General features: G+C 40.5%; 1 protein-coding gene across 10 annotated transcripts in view; it reads left to right on the top strand.

Annotated features, from left to right (window-relative positions):
• magi1b (membrane associated guanylate kinase, WW and PDZ domain containing 1b) overlaps positions 1-22,567 on the top strand; it is a 153,130-nt gene that overhangs the window by 74,616 nt on the left and 55,947 nt on the right. For all 10 annotated transcript variants that reach the window (XM_023295624.3, XM_023295639.3, XM_023295627.3 and 7 more), the window contains exon 3: positions 21,215-21,334. In XM_023295624.3, coding sequence (XP_023151392.2) covers positions 21,215-21,334 — 120 coding nt within the window. The remainder of the gene's footprint in view (positions 1-21,214; positions 21,335-22,567) is intronic.

Below are 22,567 nucleotides of genomic sequence, written 5' to 3' on the forward strand. Positions count from 1 at the left end.
GAACAAGGTTTTGCAGAAAGCCTGTGTTCACGTGTGATGAATTGCAGGACTCGCGGCGCAGACGATTGGACGAACCGTATATAGGCTAAGAGGACGGCTCGGAGGGAGGTGGGGGGCTGAAGCCGCGGGGATGGAGATGGGGGTGGGGTGGAGTTTGGGCATGAGAGGGGGGCAAGAAGGGGGGATGGGTAGAGACGAGAAAGAGAGACAGAGGGGTGGAGGGGATGAAGAGATGCTGCAAAAAAACTCTCACACTCAAATCAATGCTGATTCCAACGGGCTGGTCAAGCTAATGTAAATGTATTTACGTTGTGGTTGAGTCAGACTTTCCTGTGCTGTCTAGTGTGGACATGTTTCTGTCTGGGTCTACAGTGTAAACAAAGGCAGCCCTTCTAGTCCTGCCTTATTGAGGTTACAGATTGCACCCACAGTTGCAATCACATTGTGATACTTGAACAAAAGAAATGCTCTGACTGTGAGAGAGCCATTCCTTAACAGCAAAACATGGTACGCCGAGAAAGGTAAAAGGATGATTTAGAAGTAAACTTTTATCACTCTCAATTTATTTTGGCTTTGCTTACCTAGGAGAGGATGTATGTCAGTCAAATGTTCTGTGTGTCTAATATTTGTCATGTGTTGCATAAGGGATAGTGTTTTTGTCCAGGCTTGGCATGTGCATTTTAAGTTCTCTTTCAATGTTAACATAAATCAGCAAAGGCTTTTTAGTGAATTTTTGTGTTATTCTAAACTGTGAGGCCAAGATTTTAGTTTTTCGTGCAAATGTAGATTGTTTCCAAATATTGGTGTCCATATCGATCCTGAAAAAAACACGTTGGTCGACTCTACTTCTTGCTGTATCTCCTCTATAAATGTGTTTGTTTTTAAAGCCACCGTGGTGGGGCTATAGGTCGTGACACAATGCCACTGACACTTTGATTAGATTTGGACAAGCAGTTCTCAGCATGCTGCAGGTAGATCAGAGAGAGGCTGTGAAGGAAACAATAGGAGCCCATTTGATGCTTGGTGGAAAAGTTTCTTTGTACGACTAACATCATTAGCAGGAGTCAAAGGAGTGCTGTCAAACAGAGGCTGAATGATGGGAGGACACCCCCAGATTCACAGCTACCAACTGCTCCACCCACACAGGCTGTTGCACATGTATTGTGTGGACAGACTCAGTCAATGACACCGTTGCACACACATCATGCAGCAGGATGAAGGCTTAGAGGAAGTTCGAGTAAAAATATATAAATCCAGGCAGTACAAGATCCAATCCAATCCAGCTTTGTTTATATAGCATTTTAAACAACCACAGATTGACACAAAGTGCTGTGCATCCAGACCAAGGCAAATAAAATCAGAAATACACAATAAAATCGCTACAAACAAATAAAATCAGGACGTATTTATAAACGTGTCTGGAGTGCTTATTTGTGCATCTCTTTCTGTGTGAAACTGCATCTCAAACAGACTGTTGGAGGATATGTATACTACTCCATGATATTGGCAAAATTTCCAGATCTAAAAACTTAATGAATGAATGCTTTACATGAAATATACAAAATGAATTAACTGTGACTAGCAATCGAGATGACACTTCAGTGTCAGATTATTAGGTGCACTGAGCCAAAACTAGTGCTGTCCACTTCATCTTGTCTGCAATGAACCTAACAACATTCTCTGTCTCGAATATATAGTTGAAATATAAAGCATAGTTATAGGGGGTCTGGTAGATGTTTCTAATATTTAGTCCACTCTGACTGATACAAATTACCGTAGGTAGGTATGATATTAGAAATGCCTAAAAAGGTTAAAATCAGTGTTTTCGACTTGTGTGCTCAGACAAACCTTTTTTGAACCTTATATAAACCATGATTTGGCAAGAAGTGAAATCAACATTCAACAAGACATGATTGCAAAGACTGGCAAGAGCTCTGCTATGCTGAATTGGAATGATATTATGTGCTTAAACAATGTACTGTATACTGCTTTGGAAGTTAATATTTTTAAAAAAACTTCATCCGTTTCTGAAATTCTCACTTTTGAAAGCTTCCACTAATGTAACACTTAGAAAAATAAGGGAGAGAGAGAGACAATGCAAAATCCTGTCCAAGGATTTAACACTTCATTTTGGTTTTTCTGGGTTTGTCTCACCACTGCCCACAATGACTTTTAATTTTTTCCAGCTGTGAGTTGCTCCTCCATTACATATGCAAATTGAACAATGTTGTCCATTAACACCTCACTCAAAAACAAAACAAATTTTTGTACGTATACTAACATTTAGTGTCCCACGTGACCTTTTGACCCTGCTCCATCCTCTCACTGCTTTTCCCAACCCAGCTCTGACCACAGAGCATAACAAATGAGCCCTCCACATAGTTGTATTCTGTCTTAAACTTAGTCATGCACAAATGAGTGACATTTGGGTCACAATCAGTTTTTTCTTCTTGTTTGACCACATGTCAGCTTGAATCTCAGTGAAATACCTTTGATCTCATTCATTTGGGATTAATTCTCTCTTACTGACATCTCGATTTCTTTGTGTTTTGTTTTCTGCATATTTAACTAGTTGCAATACTTGTAAATATTGGTGATGTAGGAATTGTGCTCAACTTCTAAGCTTATTCTTTAGTGTTTGACATGTAAATTTATGCATCTTCAGCCTTATTCCAGTCCATTCCTCCGTGCCCAGCTTGTGTCCCAGCTCCCATCTTTTTTTTTCTTTTCTTTTCCAAAGCTTCAACATTTTCCGTAAAAGATCCTCCCCTGACTCCTGTCCTCTTTGCGTGATGGTCAAGGATGACTTGTTAGGAACTTGTTCAGCAGCCGGAGCATGTGTATGACTTTGTGTGTGTGAGTGTGTAAGAGCATTAATGTCTGTGGTGAAGAGCCGAAACAGAGGTGCTGTTGGGATCTGATGGGATCTGTGAGAACAAGAAAGGATAGGGGTGAAGCACCAAGAGAAGGAGAGGGAGAGGGAGAGAGAGAGGGAGGGAGTGGGAGAGAGGGGGGAGGTGGGCGGGTGCATGTGGGTGCCTGCGAGACGAGAAACAGCGGGGCTCAGTCAGCCAGCGAGAGAGAGAGACGAGCCCAGCATTGGTGTGTGTGGGTATGAGACGGAGCGCATTATAAGCCAATGTGTGGATGCTGCTTAGCCTAGCTCCTGTTAGCTTAGCATCACAAAGCCAAAGCTGGACAGAGGACACAGGAGGAGCAAGAGGAAGGTGGATAGGAGAAGGAACTGTGATTTTGCACTGTTTTTTTTTTCTCTCATCTACACCTGATTGGATTTTTTTCCCCTCCCTCTGTCTCCTGTCGACGTGGTGTTGTTTCTGTGGACTGTAGGGGGGGAAAGGAGCAGAAGCCCCTTCACAGGCTCCCAGATTGAGGTATTTTGTTTTGTGTTTCATTCTGCAGAAGGGGCACTGAGGGGTTGCCGTGATTTAATGGTTGGGGGTTGGGATGGAGAGAGATGGAGAGGCAGGCGGTGAGGATGGCTGTGCATCAGGCGTTACAAGGTATCAGGAGCAGAGCGAGGGGAGACGGAGGCACATCGCTGGCAGTAATGGAGGCTGATGTGTTGTGGTCAAACGGAAGCTGTGTGTGTCTGTCTCTGTCTGTCTCAGGTACGCTTGTGTCTGTGTGCTTTTTGTCTGTGGCCCGGTTTGATGTGTGTGCACAGTGTCACTTCCCATGTGTGTATGTACAGTATGTGTGTTTTCTGGTGGCAGCCCTTCAGCTCCGTGATGGCTGTATTAAGGCTGGTGTGATCTGTTGACATGTGTGATCATGTTGGAAGCCATTACCTCCAGCTGCAAACTGCTGTCTGTTTGTCTGTCTGGAGCTTCTAGGATGCTAAGGTTAGCCTGTTTCTCTCCTTCATCCTCCCTCTTTTTCTTTTCTTTCCCTCTCTCTCCCCCTCTTCACCCTCTCTTCCCTCTTTCTCCCTTTTTTTGATCCATCTCATGTCTGGATGACCCCCTCCCTCATCCCTGTCCCTCCATCCCCACTCCCTCCCCGCCCCTCTAAATGGACCGTTTTAAAGCCTTTCTTTTCCATTTCCATGTTGCTGTAGGTAGCAGCTAGCCCATGGTGCTTTTTTTCTGGGTGGAATAAAAAGACAAAGGCCGGTTGTGAGTGTGTGCGGGGGGCATTTGCAGACAGGTTTCTGGCTGATTTAGCTTCACACTGCACTACTGGCCCTTCAGCTTTTTCTTTGTTTTGTTTTATATTCTGATCTCTCCCCTATTTCCCTGGTCCTCAGACCCCCCCTAACATCTTTCTGTATGGGAATCATTTAGAGCTGAAAGAATTGCTTATGAAGGGAAAAAAATGGAGCACATCACAGGTCCAGAGAAAGGCCTGTTTTGATCTCATTGTGGTGTGGTGTGTGTGTGTGTGTTTGTGTGTATGTGTGTGTGCGTGTCATCTCTCCTTTGCGAGCCTCTTTCAGCCAGCCATAGCAGTGAAAACAACCTCCCCCCGACTCAAAACACTCCATCTCAAATGAGTGGCATCCGTACCTATCAGTGAAAAGGCAGAATAAAAACTGCTCCTTTTTAGCAATGAATTCTCTGTCACCAGGAGATTTTGGGGGTTTGAAGAATCAGGTGGGATGGGTTGGGATGTCTGAATGATGGGCTGTAACCTCCCTTCTTCCTCCTTTTTTAAAACCAAAAATATATGTAGCCAGAATGCAGCCAGAAATTTGAGCACTGGAAAATGCTGGAATCTGTGGCCTGTGCTTTTGGTTGGATTAACCCTTTACTGGGACAGATGGCTCCATCCCCCTGCCGAGCTGACAAACCCCAGTCAGCTCGTCACCCCTCCTGCATTTTTGTATCTGTGTGTATCTGTGTGTGTCTGTGTGTGCGCGCATGTCTTTCAACAACAACAAAAAAAGAAGCTCTGGCAAGCTTGCTCTGGCCAAGATGGTGGATGGATCTGTTTTGGTTTTGGAATACGACAGCAGTCTGCTAGCCCTCCCCTTGTGTTTGTGTATGTGCACATGCATGCAGTTGTGCGTGTCTTGAATATTATCCATGAGGACATGCTTCAGTCTTCTTGGAAAATGTGGACTAGCCGGCTAACTTGACATGAGAGCATGTTTATTGTGGAGATTTAGAGAAATGCTTCTGTAATAGCTTCTGCACAACAGTTGGGTCTAAAGACTGTAGCCAGATTTTCAAGGCAGGCCCATAATCCATGTTGCTGCCTTGCGATCATCCACCAGCTACATGCAGTATTCTTTAAATGGCCACTTATTTTAGAAAGACAGATGCTCTAGTAAACCCAACATAATCAGTAAAATGCGGTCAGTTTGGAAAAGCTATGTCTGCTAGATTACACCAGAAAAATTAGATATGATTTCTTGGGTTCATGACTGATGCGTGGCACCTCCTCTATAGCATCCTGATGTGTTTAGTCTGACTGCCCCAGATGACAATTGCAAATGCTTTGCAGAATAAAACTGTTTGTGTACGATTTATTGCAAAAATGGTGTTTTACACAATTCATTGTCCTGCCGCCTGTGCAGGAAATGTAATAAATGGCACACATGCAGTGATTTTGGCTTGAAAGTAAAATGACTGGACTCCTTGAAAGACACACAGCCAGTTAATTCAATCCACTGCAAGGACCTGCCTTTAATGTAAAACAGTCATCACATTTCATTTCAAAGTCACATGATTTGATGCATAGCTTACTTTAGTTTGTTTCCAAAGTCTTTCAGTTTATATTGGTTTGTTTTATGCCACACTGTCAGAATTTTTCATGTTTATTTTGATTGTCTAATTAAAGTAGATTTCTGCCAGTTTTACACATCAATGTATATTTACAGGCGGTGAATATGTGGGAAAATGTTTAAGTTGCAAAGGCTTGTGGCTCCAGATTAAGCTGCTCAGAATCTGATAAACTGCCTCAAGTGATGTTACACAAGGCAGTGCTGTTTGGGCCTAAAGAATACAAGTTTGAAAATGAAAGGATGTCAAAGTGTAAAATTATAAAGAACTGAACATATTGGACCTCGGTTGCCTGCATTTTATCCCTGTTTGGCGCTAGCTGATCAAGCCTCCATTTGTTGCTGCTAGCATACCATACCTGAATCATTGACCAGACTGTTAGTCATCATGTGTGTGTAAAGTTTGATTTATACTTCTGCATTGAGTCCTCGCCATACAGATGCCATAGCTGCGTACCCTACACCGTAATCTGATTCTCCCCAAAAATCTAACTGCACATCACGGCAACACAGACAACAACAACTGTGATTTTGTAAACACAGCATATTGATTTGTGCAAAGATTAAGTCTCTGTAAAACAAAATGTACTAGTAGAGCCTGACCTTCATATCCGTTGCCAGATATCATAAGCTGATATTTGCCTGTAACAGATATGTCACTATTGGTGTGCATGTTATCTGATAGATGCTGACATGAAAACTCTCTTTTACATAACATAGTTCATTATAAGGTGTTTGGGGTAATTTAGAAATAGTGTTGTCGCATAGTTTGTCCAGCAGAGCAACTCTTACTCCCTTGCTCTCAGTCCTCTTAGCACTGTCTGCAGCACATGTAACAGAGTACATATTACAACTGAGCAGACGGTGCTGCAGAGTTCAGCTTTGTCTTCAGTGGCTATGTAGTTTGTAAAATGCATTGCCAGAATCAATAAACAATGACCATATCACTTTCAATTTTCAGTGTAACTCCACCATGCTGTATATCTGTCATATGTGATTGTAGCAGATTTTCTTCTCCCTAAAATCGCCATTGGCCTCAAAAATCCAGCATTGGCCTGGCACTATGTAATCAGCTATCTGGCTTGCTCATAATCCAAATGCAAGAGTTAGTATTCTGCCAATGTAGCCATATGTCATGGTCTTTTCATATTTCTAGCAATCCGTGCATCGACTTAAATTTCCACATTTCTACCTGTTTCAGTTGCATTTTTCTGGAAGATGCGCGGAGAACCATTTTTCCCTGCATAAACTCAGTTGGTTCCAATGCGTTCCTTCCTGTTTGCGTTGCAATAATTTCAATGAAAGTAACTGTTGTTCAACATTAGTTTGAACTCCAACACGTCTCAGACAGACTCAGTAGCTATTTGTTTGTAGTAAGTGAAGTAACTCAGCACATGGCATAGAAACCCCAATGCTAATTAATGTTTTGGCAGTGTAATTGAAGCACAATAGAGACACAACAGCGCACAATATAAATGTTCACAACATTGTAGGCCACTTGCGAGGTAGGGTCTGCGGAGATTCAATGCAGGAGTATAAACCAAGTTTAGGACTTTAAGGGTGCCTTGGCGTGGCCTTTCAGTGGTTTATATCACTAACACACATTCAGTGTTATTGTCATTTGCCAACTTTTCTTTTTCCTGACACAAAAAATGTCTCCTGTTTCTTCGCATGTTAAAAAAAAAAAAATATTATCCTTCACATCTGGATTTTGGCATGACTGGGCATTTAAATAAGTGCAGCAGCCAGAAGGGATGAAGGAGTAGTTATTTGCTATACTTCTGGATTATATGACATCATCAACATCAGACTTTGGGCTTGTGGCGGGACTTGGTCGGCGGCTTGAGAAAAAAAACCGCAGTTGTCTTTCAGTCAAACCCGAAAGCAGGAACAGTTTTGTCTGGCCACACAGGGAGTTGTCACAACTGCCAAACGTACTGGAGACATAGAAAACACAAATGAGCAGATCAGAGACTGGGTGGAGTAGTCTGTGGTATTAACTTTATTAATATTCTTTGTTTGAAGGGGTAGATGAATAGTGGCTTAAAGATTAAAAGAGAGTTGCTACAGATTTAAAGAAGTGGAAGAAACAATAGGACCAGTAACAGAGGGAATAAACAGCACATGGTGAGAAAGAATGAATGAACTGGAGTAGTGATAGAAGCAGAGAGAAGCGATGGAGGGAGGGCAGTGAGTCTCCTGTCCTATCCACTGGGTCATGCTCATGAAAGTTTTAATCAAGCTATGCGGATGACAGCTTCTTCTTCAACCCAGTACATGTATATATGTAATTCTGCATACACGGCTTTGTCAGTGATTTGTGTGAGTGTTACCCATTCTAGACTAAAATAAATTTCTCTCTATGCATTGTCAGAGTTTGAGAGTGTTGCTATTGTCTCTATGTCAGTCGCACGCCACTTAAAATGCACTCTTTCAAATAACTCCTGTCCTGAATGACCTGGATGCCAGCACAGAAGCCGAATAAGAATAGCGGGGTCTATTAATAGAACAATTATGATAATGAGTCATTGCCAAACACATTTATGATGGCCTACTTTTCACTCATGGCACTGATCACTTTACCATGATGAAAATGTTTAAACATGTTTCCCCCCACCCCTTTTGTTTCGTTTATACATTAACTTAATCCCTGCTTTCTGAATTGTCTAAGAAATTAACCCACCAAACTCTGTATTATGGGGTTTTCCACCTTGCTGTGCATGTTGTTTCTCTGAACCTTCTGACTTTTGAAGACAAATTGTATCTAGGTCACACTGAAGTCTGGGTGTAGTGTGGGCATGTAGAGTGGAGGCTTCCCTCAAACTAAGGGTTGTGATTTTGTCTTTTGAGGCTTCATTGGTTTGAAATTATTAGGATCTGCAACAAAACATTTTTTCTTTGTCTTCTTAGCTTATGTATGAATAAGACTACACTCTAAGTCATGTCCTAAATGTCATAATGTTTGGGGAAGTGTGTTTGCTTTAGAACCTGACTGCCTTGTTATGTGAGGACTTCTTCAACTTACCTTGCATAAGGAATAAAACTAGTCTAGTGTGCTGACAATTAGATTCCAACATTTTAAGTGCTCCACGAGTTTTGTGACATGCAACCTGTCATAAACAGTACTATACTTGATAGATGATGCAAAAATGTGCTAATTCTGTCTACAGAAATAGCTATGATGTGCACAGTATTGCTAAATATAGCCATACGGTGTGACATCTGGGCTATGTGTGCATTAACCCAATTGGTCGTTTTTTCTATTTGATGCTGTTATGTCATCAGCAGTGACACAATGACTTATGTGAGATGGTCTCCTGTGTGATTGCTGCACAGTAGATGAGCATTGATCAGTTTCAGACACATGCAAATCCTCCACTTGCCATGGATTTTCAATATGATTGGTAATAATAATCACCTTGCTTGCTGTGCTGCCTGACAGGTATTTCAGCTTTTCTTTTAAGAATGTATCCAAAACCTCCTCGTTCAAGTTTCACAGGCAAATCATTAAATGTGTCTTTGTGCAATTTTCTTTTCTTGTAAGACAAAAACAGTCGGTTTTGGTTGGAGTGATCTTTAAGTGATACTCCCCTTCAAGTCTTAAAAGCCCTGGGGTTAGAAAAATGTCATCCACCTAGTTTGTCCAGCAAACAAAGTCTGCAAATGTCTTCCATGTTTTTACCAAATAGTGCAGCAGTACTGTTACCGTAGATAATATTTTGATGTCTCAGAGGAAGGATTGCATCAAGGAAGGCAAACATGTTGTCTTATTCAGGACATCTTTTTTTAATCTGATTATTAGATCCAAGAGGAAAGGTGTACAAATACACTTTGGTGTAATTTTGCTACTAGAGCTTGTTTTTGTGGAACTCATTTTCTCAGTTTGAACAGTGACGCTCAAGTTTTATTTGGATACTTGGATCTCGGTTTCATTTTGGTTGGCCCAGCATATACTCATGTTCACTCTTCTGTCTTTAAACCTTTTTGGGTGTTTTGGATGTCGCAAAAGGAGAAGAAAACAGGGTACTAATATGAAAGAGGTATTTGAATCTGGTTCACTTGCCTCTTTTAAAGCTGAGACATATGTGACATTTAAGGAAGATGAAGACACATTAATGAACGACAAACCATACCATCAGACTGGATCTAATGAAGATGTCAAGCAAGATAACTGCTCAGCTCCCAGCCATGAAGCCAAAGTCGTCCAAGGAGTCAAGCCCAGCATTGTCCTTGTGGAGGGAATTAAATGTAGGTCACAGCTAAAATGCAAGGCCAGGCCTGGGGGATATGTGTGCCAAGGGTGCTCTGTTGCTCTGTTGCTCTGGGGGAATGCAAGTGTAGGAAATAAACAGATTTTTCACACATGGGTATTTTTAGAAGCTGGGTTGTGGCTGCTTGCATGCCTGTACACCCTCCTTTTTTCACGTATTTTGATGCCATTGTGTTAAAAAAATGATGGCTAATTTTATTTTCATGTGTTTTTCTCCGGATTGCAGTCAGTTGTTGACAAGCTGAGCTACTTTCACTTCCCCTGCTTGCAGTTCTGTCCCGTCTTCTCACGTAATTCAGCATGGTTGAAGTGATGATAATTTACCTTTCAGTCTCTCATCAAGCTGTGAAAGATGTTTCAGTGATGCACAATGAAATAATGTAGTCATTGCGTTCTTTCTTACACTGCCATTGTACTCCAAAATCTAATCTTGGTGTCATCCCCAGCCTTCACGAATGTCAGCAACCTTAGTCAGAGTCTATCATGCCACTAGAAGGGCAGACACTCCCTTAAAATAGTCTGCCATCAATTAAATATAGATGAGCTGCTTGGATTTGTCTGCCAGTGAGTGTTAGTTGTGCTTGAAGAGGGAGGAGGTGAATATCTTCTATATGTTAAGTACAGCAATCCATTTTGTTTTACAGCATTTAAATCATGACGTCTACTTCAGATTCTGCATGAGTGGTTTGTTCAGTGCGCGACATCGAACACTTGTCTCTAATTTATTCCCATAAAGGTAGGGTAAGAGGCTCACTATTTGTTTGAGACGTGACCCAGTGAATACAATATACAGTACAAAGGAGGAAATGAATATCTGTGATTTATTGCAAAGTCTGAGGCTGAGTCTTTGTGGGACAGGTAGCCATAGATTTTTTTTTCATAGACCTGTTATTATTACTCATCTTGTTAAATAATGGAGTGGAATTATTGGCTATTTGCTATTGATTTTTGCATATAGTATTCAATATGGCAATGAAAACCATCATGTTATTATTCTCATTGTTGTCCTTGAACCGAGACTGAGACCTTGAACACCACAGTTCAGTCAGTTCAGTCGAGATGATGGGAAAATGACATAAAGGAGACAATTTGGCATTGATCTGATGTAAGCTGAGTGACAGTGTAGACAAACTGGGAAGGCCAAGGTCACAGCAAGGGTTGTGACCAATTGCTGTCATGTATCGATTGTGGTTTGAAAGACATCATGGTGTAACCAGATGCTCTCTGTAGTTGATAAGCCCAATTTTGAGATGCTGTGTGGAGGGAAAACCGTTGTGATTGATGCTAGGGTCATAGTGACCAAGGTTTTTTCGCTATTGGCTATAGACACTCAAAAAAAAAAAAACAACAGTTCCTGTACTTTAGAAAAAGTGAAACTTGAGCATCATGGGCAAATATAACACAAGGTTTCTGGAGAATGTAGAATTTCCCACTATATTTGGGCTCCGTTGATGGAAAGAATGTAAAAATCAAAAAAGCTTCTGAAGTCCAGCAGCGACCACTTCAATTACAACTCTTTTAATAATTATTTTAAAAGGTGTGGATGACCAAGAGCCTTCTGTGCAGTCTCTGCTCATAACAAGAATTTGTTTTAAGCACAACTTGTTTTTCTGGCACATGCACAGTCATGTAGTCTAGTAATGGAGACATACTCCCGCGAATCCTCACGGATTTGGGTGGATGATGAAATTTACATCACTCGTATGTGGAAAGCATGACTTGGCCTTAACGCCACAGATGTTCATTATTGCAAAAAAAGTCCTGTGCTCCAGCTTTGCGATTTGAATCATGTAGATGTCTAGCATTTTTTACTTACCTACAGAAACATGTGCCTATCTATAACTCTGATCTTTACATTATCTAGTTATCCATTATTCATACCAATGCACAGAATCAAAGTGTTGAAATCAAATTTTCTTACCAGGCTGGCACTTTGTTGCTACAGTGTCACTGACTTATACTGAAAACAATAGAATGAGCATCCCACTGGAATCTCTTTTCTGGCTAATATATTGTATTACTCTAATATTTGCTAATATTTTAGCTCTGGTTTCATTTACTTACTGCTGAACCAAGCTTTAGAATATTCGACTATCTACATGACAATAACTGGCTTTTTTTTCTGGCTGTTTTGTGCTGGACAGGTTCTGGTACAATGTAAATACTAGATGAATATACACAACAATGAGCTGTGAAGAACTGCAGGGTTAGGTGCTGATTTCTATTAGGGTTATGCATTCCTGCCATTTTCATATCACTCAACTGGTGCTTAGAATTTTGGCAGAAAGTACTTCTGTTGCTTTGGACTGAGAGTTCACAGTGGGTGGTGCTTCAAATGCATTGAGGCAGTGCAGCAATACGTTAGTCAACACAAGGGTGGATGATTGGATAAATAGATCAGCAACTGGATGAGAGCATTGTCAGTTTTAAGTGGGGCACAATTTTTGTCATTTTTTCTTGGCTAAATTAATGGTCTGTCTACTTCAACAAATTATTAACCTGTAAAGCGTGTCCCAGCCTGTCAGACTATTTGCTTCATGTCCCTCCCCAACTCTTGTATTTTCTGTCTCTTTTCATCATGACTATCAATGGAAGCACAAAAGCTCCAAAACAGGGAGTAATAGGGCAGTTTTGACTGAGAACCTGTAGGAGTGAAGAGTAATAATCTATCTAATATCATTGAATTGCATTTAAATAGAACATCACCTGTGGCACATTTTGCGTGTCATACGATTGAAAAAACGTGAGATACTTAAGATTAGAATAAGGGTCAGGTATCAGGCTGTGCTAGTTACTTTTTTCCCCCACATATTTCTTGGCTTTTAATATCTTTCTGTTTGTTAAGAACCATTTACATTGGTACCATTAGCTCAAAACTAATTTTCATGTGCTCTCGCTTTGTAGGTCTTTCAGAGCAACAAGAGCAAAAAAACTATCATTTGTATATTGTGTATGAGTTTATTCTAGCCACTTTTAATTAAATCTGAATTAGATTAGATGGAATTGAATATTGCTTTACCCATGATGCAGGTGTTAAAAAAGAGACAACAATATATACAATATGCAAATAACCTAAATCATTTTAGTAAATACCTTATTTATGCCGCCATGCATATTGTATATTACACATTGCATCATTCATATGAGTGCATTTCAGTGTTTTTCTTTCAGTGCACAGTATGTGGGAACAGGAATGCGCAGAGGAGACAGTAGAATGACAGGTTAAACATTTCAGTCAGGATATGTATTGACTGGGAGGGAGGTCACTGAGTTCATGTGCTTAACGGTGTGGAAATACATGCTGTTGCTGTGCCTGGCCCATCTTGCTTGAGGGCTCCGACACCTCTCTCCCTCTTATGGTAAAGAAAGAAGATGAGAAAATGAGGAGAATGACAATGCAGTAGGCTTTGTCAGTGCAGCATCCCTTGAATATAGAGCAGATAAATCTGAATGATTTAGTTTTAACTGTTTTATCTGAGGCATTTGAGACCCTGTAGCAGACACTGTGGTAGTTACTCGGGACCTTGCTTAATTGCGCGTCTGTAGAATGCAGACAAGATGGGATTGCGAGTCATGAAGTTGCTGCGTACTGGATTCATTGGACTTTCTGAGCCTGTTTTTTTTTTCCTGACTCACAAGTACTAATAATCTGTGGGCTGTGGTCAGGATGAGCTTTATGGAAGTTTGTTGCCAATCTTAACAAAGAAGTTGTGATCTTCCCTCCTGTCTTCCTGCAGTTCTACTAACACCGATAATTACAGATGTTCCTAGTGCCTAATTTCAGAAACAGATATTTAAACTTAGAGTCGGCGACCAGTTTACAGGTAAAGAAACACTGGTTGCGTTCCAGTCTCCCATGGCAGTGCTGGCTTTTTTGCACCCCGGCATTTTGTATTTTGGTTCATATATTTCAACAACTTTCAGAAGTCTTTGTTGCTAACAAAGTGGAGTGGAAGCATATCTTGTGCAGTTGTTGCTGCGATGAACTGCATTAGATTTTCAGACCAAGCGGAATCTCATCATCTGTGGCTAAACAATGTTATCATGCTTTGCAATGGTTTGAGTGTTGCTAACATTCGCAGTGCGAGCAACAGCAGCCTTATTTCCTAGGAGGTTAGTTTTGCATATTCAGACCATTCTCTAGTGCTGTGCACAAATGTGTAGACTGGTCTGACTACACCTCGCCATCATTTGCTAAAGTTTAAAACAAAACAAAACAAAAACAAAGCTCCGGTATGTTTGCATTTCTCTAAACCACCTTGGGCGAGACTAAGAAGAGGATGCACTTATTTTGTTCATGTAAAACCTTAGATTTTAAGAATGATAGGTTGCTGAATGGAGGTTGTTGTTGTCACTGTAATCTACATCTGGATGGTCAGACTACTAGCAGCTTAATGTCCACATGCCTGTCCTGAATGTGGTTACACATACCTCTAAATGACTGGTTTTAAGTTAGTTGATTCTGACATATCTTACATACAACCTTTTTTACATTCTATGCATCAAGATTCTGCCAAACTGCCCTGTTTTTAAGAGATATTATCTGTCCCACTTTCCACTTTGCTGGCTTACAACATCCGAAGGGAAAGGAGGGCTGCCATCTGCTGGGATTGCAGCGGTTAGCAGCGGGAGGCTGTGTAACATCTTAGACGCACATTAATAAAATATTGCTAAGTAGTTTGACTGACTTGACTAGTATTTCCGGTGCCAACTGGCCTTGATAGCAACATTAAATCGTTTTGTCAAATAGTTCAAACATACTTTCTTACTGTTTGTAAACCCTGCCACAACATGAGTAGCAATGGGCTGAACACACATTCATGGAAATGGTGTCATTGTTTGGACGTTATGTTGCCGTCCGTGCAATGACTGTGAACTTTGACAGTTTGAAATTTCAAAATCCACTCTGCAGAATTGAGGCCTTGCGAGAAAAGCCTCCAGAGAATGACAGTAATAAAAGCTGACCTCAAAGTCAGTGAGCACAATCCTGATGTCTTTTGTTCTTCAGGTGTGTCACAATGGTGCTGATGTCAAAGAATGCACCATTAACCCTGGACTGGAGACTGTTTTTTTGCAGTCTAGGGTGAGTCACTCAAAGCATTTTATCATGAATACAGAAAGGCAAAAAGCAGTAATCACTGAGACTGTAATTGTGTTGGCTTTTTTGGCACTGGAATAAAAGTAGCTGCTTTTACATATTCACCTGCAAAACACCAGGGAATTAAAAATATCTTGTCAAAACATTTGCGAGTTGGTACGCTGTGTCCTTGAACATTCTCTCTGGTCGTGAAAGTGTTACACGGGTTAACTTGGCAATTCAGCAATGTCCATCAGGTAGATGTGTGTTAGTAGTATGTTTATAATTTTGCCTCCCTAAGCATTGAGAAGATTAAATTAATTGCTGCCATGAAAACTATTATGCAAACTGACCTGAAAAGAGTATAAAGAGACTACATGTTGATGTTTGATAAGCCTTGAAACTGAACTCCCTGCCTCATAGTTAGTGCTAGAACAACGCCCCATCTGACGCTGTATTGCATCAAATAATTACCATATTAAAGTTAAGTATCAGTTTCACATCTCTGGCTGTCCATCTGTAGGCTTGAATGGCCACATGTGCATACTTTCTATATCGCTCTCCTTTTCTTTCCTTTTTTTTTGTACCCCTCTCTCTTACTTTTTCTGGCCAACTGGTTAAATGACACTTAAACATTGTTATCATTGAATTTCTTTCATTTCTTGATAACAACACTAGTTCCCCAAAGCCGGCCAGTGTCCGTCCCACGCCTCGCTCTTGCCAGGAGTGTCCCCTGTAGATAAAATACAGAGGTCCTGAACTTGCTCCTCGTAGTGGGGGTCTAATCTGGTCACTGTGGGTGGTACAAAGCATCGTCAGGACTGAGCTCCCACTGTAGCTGTTATAGTAATGAAACACTGTTTATGACTCTGTGTGTGTCTGTGTGTGTGTGTGTGTGTGTGTGTGTGTGTGTGTGTGTGTGTGTGTGCTGCAAAGGGGATGGGTGCATAAAGCTCCATTAAGTGATTACCCTCCACCCACAGCCCCCTTTTAGCCCCAGACCATGCCATTTGGTGGCACCTCCTCCCCACTGTGTGTGTGTGTGTGTGTGTGTGTGTGTGTGTTTGTGCACATGTACATATGTGTGTGCTGGTTGGCAGGGAGGGAACAGCTGCTCATTATGACAGTAAGTGTTTCCTTCTCGACCCTGTTCGTACCATTGCAGGCCAACAAGTGTGCACGTTTGGCATTCACATAAGCGCTAAAAGACGCCTCTGTGACTGTTGGTATCTGATTCAACCTTCTGCTGGATTGTCCGAGGGAAAAGGTGGCTCAGCTTTCTGCCCTGTCTTATAAGTGTGAAACAGCAGGCAAGAGGACAGACAAAAAGAGAGAAACATGGCACATTAAAGGTTATGCAGAGCTCCATATGTTCTACCAGGAAAGCACAAAAAATCTAATGCAGTTGGCGTAAACCGGACAAACTTCCCTCATATTTACATCCAGTGTTCTAGTCTCTTGTGCTTTCTCGTACACAAGCATATCGCTTTGTGGTGATTTTTCATTCAAACACCATTTTGACCTGTTGCTGCTGCTTTAAATTGTGAGGCTGCTGTTTTACTGCAGATCCTGTTCAGATGTACCGAATTAGTATTCTATATACGTGACAGTCTCACAAAGTGTTATGCACTTTGGCTCTCAGCTGCCCCTCCACAGAAATTTAAATATTGTTAGGCTAATTGGCTTTCTAGTTAACATTGCATTGACGGCACACATAAGCTTAGAATGTCTGACTGTAAAGTTTAAAGACGGTTAACAGAATGACACAAACACATTCTATATTGTGATCTAATATAAAATAGCTAGTTTCAATTCTTTTGCTAATTTTCTCGTCATGTTGCATGTTGGCATCAATTTCATGAGTGGGTTGCTGGGAAATGTGGTGTACTTTAATAGATTTTTTCATTTTTATTTGGTCTCGAGTTAGCCGTGAATGACCAGTCAATGGAACTTACTGTTTTCCAGTCTTCTGTGTCGACTTTGTTTTCAGCTGCAGGCAGACTTTTATTCGCAATGCGACCTGTTTTAAAAATATATTTTTTCATACACACAACAGCCAAAATATTCCTCGGCCTATGTTTTCATTTTGTTGGTACTCTAATATACATTAAAGCAAGCAGTCCTGCTTCATGTGGTTGAGCGCAGGGCTGCGCGATATTGGGAAAGAAAATGTTTTTTGTAATATATTTTGCAATATGAAAAAATACAAGAATTTTCTCCATTTGGCTTGAATAACTCTATTTGGAAAGATTTGATTTTTTCCAGAATGATTACAGCAATTTTGTAGGGGAGAGCGTCTGCATAGAAAATAAAAAATAATGGAAGTGACTTTTTACTCTCAAGAGTTTTTTGTGGGTGCAAACAGTTTGGAATCTTTCTCAAATGGTATAACAGTGGCAAAGGCATGTCTAATAGGTTTTTGCTTTAGATTCAGATCTGGCTTGGTGTTGATCATGCAGCACTTTGTTGTGCAGATTTATGGTCAAACAAATTAGTTGCATTCCGTAATGCAGTCATGTAATGACAACAACTGAAGACACTATCAACAAAGTACCTTTTTTATTCAACATGATCCTTTCTGTAGCCACAGTATTTCTGGTCAACTGCCCAGGGCTGCACGGTTATGGCCAATGTGACTACCAAGATTATTTTGCTCAATATCGAGAACACGATTATTTATCGGGAGTATTCATTGATTTCAGAGACAAAATATTTCTTATTGCACTTTCACATTCAAATAAACAGAACACTGCTTTCACTTCCATGTTGTGCTACATTTCATACAAATATTTGCATCAATATGAGACCTAAATGCAGCGCATCTGCTAGAGGAAAAATATAAATACAACACCTCATCTGCCGAACATCTGTTTATCGATAGACACTACAATTTAGAGATGTCTCCTCACATGCAGGCTGTGGGCTACTACCTGGGCAGCTGTGCACAGGGAAGAATCTAGTCTCCCATTCAGTTACTGAAGCAAAGCAGGTCAGATAGCTGTGTGATGAAAAATGAACTTAAAAAGAGTGAAATAAGGCATTTTAATGTAAGATTTGCCCAATTGGAAACCAATGAATTTTACTTACAGTGGCTATTTTCTATGTGAGATGTTTTCTGCAGGCTGAGCATGCATTTTCTACATCAGTATTGCAGATAGTTATGTTCATTTAGTTGTCTGAATCAAGCAGCAAAAAAGGTGTAGAATAATTTAAGTTAATATACCAGACTTAACATTGCACTCCCTACAGTTTGACTATTGCTCATCTGCATGTTGCAATGTCAATGCTGAAATTAAATATTGACAGCCGTAGCGCAAAACATGACAATAAAATGTCTTGAAACAGTGTTTAGCAGAATTTGGGAGAAGTTAGCTATAAGGATGTACTGCTGTGGCAAAATGTAAGAAACATGAGGTTTAGCATAGACTACACAAGAGAAAAACTGACAATAATTTCCATAACCTATAATCATTCATCAGGTAATGGTTCTATATCATATTGGCATATGGGTTGAATAGTTCACAGGGGCTGACCATCATTGTTGGTTCTTGATTTCCAAACTCAAAACAACAAACATAATTCAGTCTGTACTTATGTAATCATTTAAAATCAGAACATTAACTTATTCAGTATGAAGTCTGTGTCAGGTTCTTTGCTTTCTGTGTAAATGTGGCCACTATTGTAGTCTCTCTTTTACTTTTTCCGTTTCTGTTTTCTGTCAACATCTCTCCCATTCTCATTTTTCTTCTGCGGGTCTCATTTACGGTATGCTTTTGAACGCTATCTCTGTGGTGCTTAATATTTCTTTCAAGGAATTTAAAGGGGCTTGTGAAGTCAGAGACCATGATGAGAACTTGTCATCACTGAAAAATATACTTGTAGCTCTCCCATGTCACTGTCTATGTTGTGCGTACTTCATCACTAGCAACAACAGAAACCCTGAAGCATGATGCACAAACAAAATTAATTGTACCTAAATACTTGTCAGTTTTTTTCTTTGAGAGTCATTTATTGCTGTATGTCATACAGTTACAGGCTGGAGTACATTTTACGTGTTTGTGAGTGTGTTTTAATGCAGCAGCAGCTCTTCATACTACAGTATGGCTGCCAGTATCTCCAGATTTGTTTCCTTGATCATCTTCCTGAAATGCTAATGATGACTTTTTCTTTTTTAACGCCCACCCACCCATCCTCAGCTGGTGAAGCTGCTGAAGATGCTAAGCCACAAACCAGCCAGTGTTAGATGAACACCCTCACAACAAGCCTCCAAGGCTTCATTGTGTGTGCCAGTAGCTGGATTATGCTAACTCCTAGCTTTGGGAGTCTCACTCTTTCTCGTTCTTCTTCTGAATTTTAGAAGTCAGCATCTGGAAGAATTGTCATTCGACTCATCCAATCCCAGCTCTCGGCAGGAGTCTCTATGCAGAACTCTCAACCTGTCTTTCCCCTCTCACTCCATTTTACAGCTTGGTCAATGGAGCTTTTGTGGGGAGGGGGTATTGAATTAATTAGGCCTATAGCGATAACGGTGTCTTACCCCTGGGTGTTAGCCAGGGCTCTGCTTTTCTACCCCTTTTGAAACACTGGTCACAATTCCACTTCCTATTTGGTTTTCTGTGAGCAGCAGTGTCTAAATGGAGTCGAATCAATGGCCACTTTTGTATGGGAAGTGAACTGACAGTCGGCTGAACACTCAGGCTCCGCCGAGGACTCTCCAAGGTTGACATTCGGTTAAAGACTTGGTGCCTGGGAATGAGCTAACTGAGACAGTTTGTTTGATAGAATCTGATTGACTTTAAATCTATTTCCTCTTTATGCACAAGTGCCTGGGTGTTTGTGGACACTAATTATGAATTCTGCTGATGCACAGGAAGACTTTCCCACTCTGTGTGTCCCCATGCATTAGCCTTTAACAAACATAACATGGAAGAATATTCTGCCATTGTGATGCTGGATGATGGAGCTGATGCACGTCAAAAACATTTTGTGTGAGAGATTCATTGTCTCCAGACATGGACAACATGCATTTCTCTTTGTGTGAATTGTATGCATGCAGGAGTGTAATGCATTCTTGCTTGAGTTAGGATCTGCACATCTGTGATTTATCACCAGTGTCACTGAACATGGCTGCAGTGGGAGCCTCTCCCCATATCCCCACACATCTATTTTTACCAGCTTATTGCTTGCCGACCCAGTAGAGACAAAGTGATTGGGAGATAAGAAAGATCAGGAGATGGGAGAAAGGGAAGGCAGGGGAAGCAAGCAAAGAAGGAAAAGCCCTCTGTTGCCATTAGATAGATGACAAAGATATTTAGCAATGAGCGCTCTCTGGGTGCTTTAGTTTGTACTATTTCTTGAGCTACAGACAGAATCATTTTATTTTGTAGTAAGATGCAATAAATGCAGTAGAGTGGGAGAGAAGTCCTAAGAGACCATCAGACCATTCTGACAATAGTGTGGGGTTTTGCATTAGGGATGTAAAGTGGTTCAAGAGAGCAAAGAAAGCAAAAATAATAATATTTTTGAAAAAGATAGTCAGCAGCCGTTAAAGGAAAGTGCTAAAGTCTCACAGGCTTCATGCCAAATCACACACACGTTCACACACAGACTCACATTTTCCCCCACATATGGCAGGATCTCACAAAGGTGCTACTACAGTACCTCACACTCTACCCCAGCATGAAGGCACATCAACAACCAGTGGATAATCTCCCTTTGAGAGTCTGCTAGCAGTGTAGTGATAAATAATTTCAGTTTTTTTTTTTTTTTTTTTTAAGAATTTCAACATTATCAATAACATTAATCATCAATATTAAAGCTGCTAATGCTACATAGCGCTCTGAAAACTGCTTCCTTGGTAATGTTCATGCCATGTCTTAGAAAGAAAGAAGTTTTATGATTTTCATTCAAAGTGCTTGTTACGCAGAGTGCTGAAATTCCATAACATTGCAAAACGTTTACGTCAATTATGTTAAAAAATAACAGGTTGCTAAACAACTTTTCTGATGGTCCTATCTAAAAAAATCCAAACTATCTAACGTAATACAACAAGTGAGGTTTATGATTCCCAGCTGCCACTGAAATCTCCTGCTAACTTCTGTTCTGTCTCTGACTTGGTGTCCAGGTACTACCCGCGCCCCACGTGAAGGAGAAGTTTCTGGTGTGGACTACAACTTCCTCTCAGTAGAGGACTTTCTTGAATTGGAGAAGAGTGGAACCCTGTTGGAGATAGGAACGTATGAAGGTAAATTAGAAAGTCATCCCTTTAGTTGGATTTACTGGCAACAAAAGGTTTTAAAAAGAAATCTAACAACAAAATAAGGATGTCCTAATCAAGTTTTTGTTTTCTTTTTTTGCCCCAATCCAATCAAAATCATTTCATATTTAGTTTCTGCTGATACCAAATCTTAATCCAATGCCATTTTACTAGATAATACACAATTCAAGTACATTAACGTTATCAAAAATCAATGTCAGTGCATTTGTTTGACAACTTAATAACTCTGCAGTGCATTAAGAAAATGACTGCATTTGTGCATCTAAGCTGTTCCATAATTTTATATGAAAACTTGTTGTAGCAGGGCACTGTCTAAAATGTAGTGTTGAGAAGATGGTGCACTGTGGCTCAACAAGCTCTAAAAGGCATTGGAAAAATGTTTTCCCTGCATACATGTTACAAAATGTACTGCTGATTAGCTGTAATACCTGATTGTGTCATCAGGAGGAGCCTCTTATTGTTACTTGAACAGGTGGTCACTCAGTCTACAGGCAGTTCTATGTAAGTGAGCAGAGAGCATTGTGGGTGTTTCATTTCCAACCCGCCACCATGACAAAGATGTCTGTGATACTTAATAGCCTCTGGCCAGAGCTTATCTATGTGAGACAAGCTGGGACTGGACAAATACCTTTTTGTTCTGTTTATGTTATCAATTAATTGATTAGTGATTGAAAAGTATTCAAAATTTACACTCTGATGCCCTACGACAAATTGTGCTTTGCCTTCATGACTACCTTGCATCATCATCATAAACAAAAGATTGGGTTTAGGTTTGTGCTGATACCAATCAGTTAAATGCCCTTATTGGTCCCAATTCAAATCTTTGAGATCAGATCAGAACATCTGTACCATAAAAGCTAACAAAAAATTTTCATATAGCAACTTTCAGGGACAGCAACTTAATAAAGAGCACTTGTTGGCAGATACAGAATAAGACTGCTAACACACAAACATAGGCTGTTACACATCTCAGAGACAATTTGACTCTTACTTTCTTGGTATATCAGTCAGTAATCATCTTTAATGGTATTTAACCTGATTTAGGATAGGTGTACCAGTTGGTCTAACAGATACAATCATATTTAAGTCTACAACTACGACTTAAATTTGCCTACCAATGGCACATTCTCAGCATGTAGCCATGTTGAGGCCACATCCAGGCGGGTCAGTCTGCTTATGGACAAATATACCTGCTGGCAC

Source organism: Amphiprion ocellaris, chromosome 5, assembly GCF_022539595.1.
Source record: "Amphiprion ocellaris isolate individual 3 ecotype Okinawa chromosome 5, ASM2253959v1, whole genome shotgun sequence".
NCBI classification, from domain to species: Eukaryota; Metazoa; Chordata; class Actinopteri; family Pomacentridae; genus Amphiprion; species Amphiprion ocellaris.